At 42.9% G+C, this 8179-nt stretch overlaps 1 protein-coding gene across 1 annotated transcript; it reads right to left on the minus strand.

The window, feature by feature from the left end:
• Nucleotides 1-1436: 1436 nt before the first annotated feature.
• Nucleotides 1437-7083, minus strand: CD24 (CD24 molecule). The gene is made up of 2 exons (XM_033143530.1): nucleotides 6913-7083; nucleotides 1437-2986 (listed from the first exon to the last, which is right to left on the minus strand). Exons 1-2 carry the CDS (start codon nucleotides 6979-6981, stop codon nucleotides 2819-2821), a joined length of 237 nt encoding a protein of 78 aa, XP_032999421.1. The 5' UTR covers nucleotides 6982-7083; the 3' UTR covers nucleotides 1437-2818.
• Between the last annotated feature and the right edge of the window lie 1096 nt (nucleotides 7084-8179).

The following is an 8179-nucleotide window of genomic DNA, read 5'->3' on the forward strand; positions in this document are numbered from 1 at the left end:
TTCTGCCAGCAGGTTCTTCTGCTGGATCTTGGTCCTCCCTATGAACAGAAAGAGATGCCTAGCTATAACCCAAGCTACTGTATCTAGGTTGATGTCATCTTATTTTTGTGTTGGTGTGTTCCAGTAGATAAGTCAAACAGAAATATGAACTAACCTAGCTCCATGACACAGAAAAACTGTGACTTTTCAGTACCACACTACTCTTTTCAAAGATGTGGCAGACACTTTGATCCCAGAGAGCTACGCCATGTACTCACAAGAGCAGTGAAAGTGAACACTCCCTTTCAACCACCAGAGCATCATCTCAAACCCAATACTATGTTAAAATAAACTGTTCCTCCTAGCTTCCACCATTTCTGTCTGACATCCTGCTAGTTTCATTCCTTAGAAAGTGGAACAAGAACCTCTGCTAAGTCTTCCCTGCTTCCCCACCCTGGCAATCTTTCTGTAAGGGGAAGGGGCTACACATACAGATATTTGAGTAAGTGCTTGTTCTTCCATGTACTAAGACGACTCCAGAGATGCTCTGGGCACCAGGTGTGGTGATTGTCACATGTAGGAGTCAAGCAGTCTCTAAAAGAAACCCAGCATTTGCTACATTTTCAAGGCACTGGGGTCTTAACCTTTTACATCTGATCACCCTAACTTAAATCAGGATTTATTTATTTTTTAAAAAGCATCCTTCCTCTGGAGGAGCAAGCTACCAAGTATCACCAGCACGTATACCATGCAATTCATGCAACTGCTTGAATATAAAATGTATGCATTAAGTGTGCTTCTCCAGAACTGTGTCCCTGAGAAGAGAAGGCTGCATGCAAGAGTGCAGAAATACTGCAAGTCATGTCTGAAGAAGTGTGCGTGCACACAAAAGCTTATACCCAGAACAAACTTAGTTGGTCTTCAAGGTGCTACTGGACAATTTATTTATTTATTTCGTGCAAGTCATGTGTCATACAATCAAGTTTTCTTTATGATTGTGTTGGGGAGCTACATACATAGACAACCTGACAGTATTCCTGTGCCATTGACAATCCTTGAGAGGGGCAAGGAGAATTCCAGGAGGTGGATTCAAGAATCTAAGGAGCCTTTGTGGAGTTTCTAGCCATTTATGTAAGTGGTCAGAGGTACAGAAGAAAAATGCTAACATTAGCAACTAGCAATCTATCAGCCAGTCAATGAGTCATCTTCCATTTGCCTGGCTTTTAATTGATCAGCTGCAACATTACATACTGCAGGGCTTTCATGAGTATACCTTTCAAAACATACTAAAGAAAATGTGCAGTTTATCCCATGTGTGATGTCACCAACATACAAGAGGGCCAGAAAGAGCTATCAACATTTTCTGCTGGAACGCAAAAAAGCCTTCCTTCTTTTGCATCTGTTTGCTCTAATTTAGTTATGGTAAAGTGCTGAAGAGATGCTAGAATACACAAATCTTAGATCAGGGGGTTTTTTTATTTACAATTTGCCCAATTAAATTTAAAGCATAATCACATAGTCACAAAATCAAAACAGTGTACTTGATACAAAAAAGGAAGAAGTGCACATATACTCTACCATAGTATTTTATGGAGTTTACCACACAGTTACTCAACAATGCAAAATGTTAGATTTTGGGTAAACTGTCCAAGTCAAAGGATGGGTTCTCTTTAAAACTATGATTCCATAGGAACAGGACAAGACTCTACATGGACATAGTACTGTCAACAAGCCTCTCCATATTTCTGAAAATCCAAGCACTTAGTTCAACCTGCAACTTAGTGCCAGCTTTAGTTCAAATTATTCGTTATCTAGTACATTTAATTACCTAGAATGTGTCTGTACAAGTGTTATTTGGTTTCAATCATTGAGACATGTTCTTAAATTCTTGATGATTGAAGACTTCATCCCTTCCCACTTTTGTTTGAAAAAGCTACTCTCCATTCTTCTGCCCCAATATTACATTTCAAGCATAAAATAGAGTAAGATACAAATTGCACCAAATCAAAACGGACATCTGGAAATGACTCTAGAGGCTTTATTTTAGAAGGTGACTACTATGATAATGAAAAATTAATAGCATTTCAAGTTTAACAGTGGAGATTTGATCCCTTGTTCAGTTTTATTCAAGCAGTTTTTGCTACTGCTTTGCCAAATAACTTGTTTTGCTGGCACATATGGTTCACTTATAGCTTTAGTAAAAAGGGGGGGGGGGCTGAAATACCACAGTAAAAGTAATCTTCCAATATATTTTAAAACTACACAGGCTTAGTTAGAACAGCCACACAATAACAGAGGCTTAAAATAAGATCTGCCCAACTGAAGCTGTAAATTCCAAAGCAAAATGTTGGATGGAACTCTTGTGTCTGCTGGATACATCCTTATATACGAAACTGAGTGAACTGAACCAGCGCCATTTGTATTTTCTAGTGGTTTTCGAAGCTTCATTTTCATTCAAATTAAAGAGTCCTTATTTTGCATATCTTCATGATCTCTCTCCTATGTGTTTCATGGTAGTCAATATCCATGGCTAGTCAAGTTGTACTTCTTTGTCTTGTATTTCCAATTCCAGCTGTTGAAGACTGGAGCCCACCCCACTGCCTTCCAAATCTTGAATGGTCATAGGGTTGATTTTCAGGGGAAACGGCTTTGGATCATCAGGTGCTCTTATAAGACTCTCAGTCCAATTGGTACCAATAACTGAACTGTAGCATAAACTGCACTGACTTGATGCAGGTATTCTGTGGTTCTTTTTCATGCTGGGATAGGAAGGTCTAGCCATCTCAGATGGTTCAGGGCACTGGGTAGGGAATGGTGGAGGTTTCCCAGCCAGGGTTCCTTAACAAACGTATAGAAGAGAGATTGTGAGAATGAAGAGGCCAGTAGTTGATTGAAGAGAACTTCCATGTCCCTTGGTGGTGGTATTGTTCAGTGTGCTAAGTGGTGCGGACGTTGGACTTGAATTATTGTTTGCAGCCGATGTTGTTGTTCCATTACCGCCACTTGTCTAAATATAAAGAAAGAAAAGACTGTAAAGCCACAATTAATGCCTTTTCCAACTTGCATTTTGCCTTCAGGGGCATATCCGCATGTATTTTCATGTCAGTTCAGGAAAGCTACTACTTTTAAATGGGTGTGATGCGAAGAGCGACAACACCTGTCCAAGAAGATGCATCTCTAATATAATTGTTTGCCTGCTCAGAAGCAAGTCCTGATGTTAGCTTCCTTGGACATTTTGTGCAAATGGAAATACAGATTTATTTATTTTAATGAATAAATCAGAGCCTAAAGCAGGACTAACAAGGTGTCATGCAACTGGAAGCAAGGCTGACTGAATGAGGTGTCAGCTCTTAAGACTAGGGACAATACTAAGCAATTTTAAGTGCTTGAAAATCACTTTACTTTCTGTGGCACACACAGGTTGCTTTTGTTTTGGTCACTATTTGTCACACAGCTTTTAAAAAAAGGATCTAGCAAAACCATAAAGACTAGTTTTGCCAATAGTTCAAGTGAGATGAATACATACACGACTACTATCTTATCTCTGAACAGCCATCTTCTTTCTGTATCTAGCTTAATAGCTTTTAAGTCACAAAGAGACAGAAGGAACACACAGAAAGATCTGTCTTTCTAGTCAAGTTCCAGTCTTTCATGTAGTATTTTGCACTGCCTAGCTGGTAATTTTGTGCTCAGAGTTTCAGTGTGGCACTATTTATACTGAAGAGCTATTCCAGAATCAAAGTGTCAGTCTCCAGGAGTTACAAGAAGAGTGTTTTGTATGTCTGAAAGCTGGGAAGATGTATGGACTAGCTTTGGATCGCAAGATACAGGGAAATTGAGGTTTTCCACTATAATAAGCATGCATTACAATTTGAAATGTGCCTTTCAAACCACACTTACTAATACAAGTTCAAGTCAATGTAACCTTGCCAACCTGTTTTGGAAATCAGTGGCTTTCAAGCAAGCTCCACCAGTGAAGCTCACATCCAAGAAGCATGTAGATCACAAAGTTACAAAAGAGACAGCAAGGTGGACTTGCTGTATGGCCACAATGGAGTCTGTAACACAAACTAGCATGGATGCTTTAGCAGAGATTCCTGCATTGCAGGGGGTTGGGCCAGATGACCCTTGGGATCCCTTCCAACTCTACAATTCTATGAAGGGGGAAAGGCTGCAGTCCTACAGTTAGCCTGTTTTGTCTTTAAAATTCAATGTGCTTTAAGCAGCTTGCAGTGTAGATCTGAGGCAATGTTAACTCACATGTCACTTATTGTATAAAATTTTATCATTAGAATGCAACAAGAACATATGGCATCTGTTAGCATATGACTTTCATCCCCAGAGGTACTATGCTGACAGAGAGTCTATGTGGCATAAGTGGAGAGTACAGTGGCACCTCGGGTTACATACGCTTCAGGTTACATACACCGCTAACCCAGAAATAACGCTTCAGGTTAAGAACTTTGCTTCAGGATAAGAACAGAAATCGTGCTCTGGCAGCGCAGCGGCAGCAGGAGGTCCCATTAGCTAAAGTGGTGCTTCAGGTTAATAACAGTTTCAGGTTAAGAACAGACCTCCAGAACGAATTAAGTACGTAACCAGAGATACCACTGTACTGTACTTAGGAGACCAGCATTTTGCTGCACACCTTCATATCAAACATTGCTTTCAAAAGTTCTTTTATGGGAGAAACCTCAAAGAGTTGAGATGCTCAGTATTTGGATGCTGCTGCTGCTACTAGTTCCTAGTGTTTTCCTAACAGAGCAGCACACCTACCTGCAAATTTTGTTTGCTTTCTAAAAGCAGCTTCAAAAAGCAGATCTACAGTTCCAAAAGTTGTTTCTTGGATGGCAGTCAAGCCTTGCCTATTATTTTTGCTGCCTTATACTAGCTAACCCATCTCTCCTGGCCAAAGTTGCTTCAAGCTCTGTCCTATTCCTTCAACTTTTTGTTTGTTTGGGGCAAATGACTGAGCTAGGGAAAAGGGTGACTCATCCTTCTTTCTGTCGCTGGCTGCATGAAGTACTAACTCACTGCAGCTTTTGTCATTTTATAGCGAGCAGCCAATTGTTTCACCTCCAGCAAAACTCTGGAGCAGAATGTGCGACGAAACTAACACTGAAAGCCAACAGGCATTCCAAATTCCTTAAGTGGTAAAACTGTGTGCCGCTATCTTTTATTACAGAAACAGCCTGCCTTGAAACACAGGCTGAGTACACACCATATATTTGAAGCACAATCCCTACCCACCAATTCTGGGACTGTAGTTTATCTTTCACAAAGCTACTATTCTCAGCACCTTTAATAACTACAGTTCCCAGGACTGGCGGGGGTGGGGGGGGGGGAAGAAGAGATGTGCTTTAAATGTATAGTGTGTACACAGCTTTCTTTTATTCTAGCTGTGGCATATTTGACATCCTCTTTTTTTTAAAATGTCTCCATTTACATCCTTAGGCTCCATTATATCTTAGGTATTTGATTACTAAACAAAGACACAAGAAAGGTGCCTTTATGGTTCCAAAGCAGTGGCTAGAAGCAGATTACTAAATTGCAAAGTGGGATACTAATGGGTCTGCAACCTAACATGCTTACTAAGGGTAGGTTGCACTGAACATAGTAGGACTTACTTCTGAGTAGACGTGTATAGGATTACAGAGAGAGTATTTTAAACAGCCACTTGTCTGTACCTAACTGAAGAAAAGCAGACAGAAGCTAGGTAAATGAAGAGGAGAGAAATCAATACTGGGTGTCTGCAGGAATTTTCCCAGGGAAGGGAAGAGTAAAACACTGAAAAGGGAAGCAGGCTAGCATCTCACACACAAAACAATAAAAGTCATATCTGTACAGTCTGCCTCATATCCCAGATTCTAAAAACTTACATAAAACGAGAAAACTGGGAATTATGGTTGCCTCCTCCTGTGGAAGCCCATCATGAAAAAGACCAATTTTCTGCCACTTGCCACAATTTAAGATCTTTCTACAGTATATTCATCCTTGGATAATCTAAATGAGGTTCCTATTCCAACAAGATGTCCTACCTTCCCCCATTGTCTACACAGTGCAGATTCTACATTGAACAGCTCAACTATGTAGAACTGAGGATTTACATTGAAAGCTACCCAAGGGAGGGTGTTCTGAACCCTCACTGATACGGTGGCACTCATTTGTATTTTGTTTGAGGTGTGGCAGAATATTGCAAGTCTAGTGCCCCAAGCCTCCTAACATGATCTCATATCCAGAAGAATAGGAGGAGGTAATAATAATAATAATACTTTTATTATTTGTACTCTGCCAATCTGACTGGGTTGCCCCAGCCATTCTGGGTGGCAGAGATAAGAGAGAGAAGTGCCATTTAACAGGATTTCAAAGAAAACGAGTCAAGTCAATTCACCCTAGTTGGCAAAAGAACAGGTGGTAGGCAATGGCAGAGTTAACATTGTTGGCATCCGTCTGTCTCGAGAGACAACAAGCCTCCCTAAAAAAATCGCGATCTGGAAAGGACAGGGAGAAAAGCGTTGATATTTAGGGCTCGACAGAAGCGCCCTGAAACATCGCACAACTTTAGGACCTTTTGTGGGAAGCCAGCACTGTAGAATCCGCCCTGGCTTGCCACAATTACGCGCGCATTGCAGGAGAAGGCAGCGGGTTGCTCTAAACTCGGACGTGACTGGGTCCGGAATCACCAAGGCGACTTTGTCCGGGGGCCAGCTAGTCTTCGGGATGAGACTTCATCCATCCCTTTCACACATGCACAATCAAGAGGAATTAATGGAAAGCGCAAAGCGTTGGGGGGCGGGGCGGGTCGAGAACCCAACAGTAACCTAGAATAAGGATGGGGGGGGGAGGAAGGAAAAAACAGGACCCCCTCGGCCCTTTAGAGTGTGGGGTCATGAGAACGATGCCACGCCAAGATGCCACGCTGCCAACGCTCACCTGAGTGGGTAAAAGCAGTGCCAGGAGCAAAAGCCCCAAGCCGAGCCGCGTAGCAAGTGCCATGCCCATGTCGAATCGCGCTGCGAGCCCCCGACTCCCTCCGAAGCTGCTCCTGAGATGCAACGTGGAGGCGCCTGCGGAGGGTTTTTATGAGAGCGCCGAGCGCCAGCCGGGGCGGGGCGAAGCCCCTGTAGACCTCCTCCGCCTTCCCACCCGTCGCGTCGCCTCCTGCCCCACCTCTTTGGGACTTTTAAAAACCCGTATCAGCTTCGTTCCCGCCCTCTGCCTTGTTGTCAGCCCTTCCACTGATCCCGATTCCCTGCAACTCCGTTTGACAATTTAAGGGTCTATCCCCCCCCCCCAACGCGGTACAATAGGAAGCGGACGCCTTTCGAAGGCTCGCTTATTTTAAAACAAAAGGTGCCTGGGCTCAGCACGGCCTGGAATTCACGCCGTCCGACCTGTAAGCTTTAACACCCCTATTTTAGATACATTTTGTTGTTGTTGTTGTTGTTGTTGTTTAGTCGTGTCCGACTCTTCGTGACCCCATAGATCAGAGCACGCCAGGCACTCCTGTCTTCCACTGCCTCCCGCAGTTTCGTCAAGTTCATGTTGGTAGTTTCGATAATATTGTCCAACCATCTCGTCCTCTGTCGTCCCCTTCTCCTTGTGCTCTCAATATTTCCCAACATCTGGGTCTTTTCCAGGGAGTCTTCTCTGCTCATGATGTGGCCAAAGTATTGGAGCCTCAGCTTTTACACACACCACGTGGGGTAAATTCAGTGGTAAAAGAAACAACTCTGGATATGCTCAGAGGTCTCTCTCATTTTACGGTGACATCACCTGGTGCACTAGTGTACAATGGTGTACAATGAATGATCAGAACTTAATTTGAGTGATGATGGCTTTCAAAGCTAAGCCCCTCTCCTTAACCAGAAATAACACTGAAAAAGGAAGAATGTGTTGGTCATAACTCACTACAGTCATAGCTCGTGTTGCAAACGCTGCGTGTTGCGTTCATCACGGGATACGAACACGCTGAACCCAGAAGTACCAGAATGGGTTATTTCCAGGTTTGGCAGTTCGCACATGCACAGACATGCAAAATGACATCACACGCATGTGCAGAAGTGCTGAATCGCGCAGTGAGCATGTGCAGATACGACGCTTCAGGATACGGACCTTTCAGGTTGCGAACTGGGCTCTGGAACGGATCCCGTTCGTAACCAGAGGTACCACTGTACTAAGTTAACCCAATAAGCTAATG

Source organism: Lacerta agilis, chromosome 3, assembly GCF_009819535.1.
Source record: "Lacerta agilis isolate rLacAgi1 chromosome 3, rLacAgi1.pri, whole genome shotgun sequence".
NCBI classification, from domain to species: domain Eukaryota; kingdom Metazoa; phylum Chordata; class Lepidosauria; order Squamata; family Lacertidae; genus Lacerta; species Lacerta agilis.

Excerpts from the sequence above, each read along its gene's own strand:
- CD24 (XM_033143530.1), bottom strand. The coding sequence starts at position 6,981 with ATGGGCATGGCACTTGCTACGCGGCTCGGCTTGGGGCTTTTGCTCCTG. Across the intron at positions 2,987-6,912 it reads CACTGCTTTTACCCACTCAG|ACAAGTGGCGGTAATGGAAC; the intron begins GTGAGCGTTGGC and ends CTTTATATTTAG.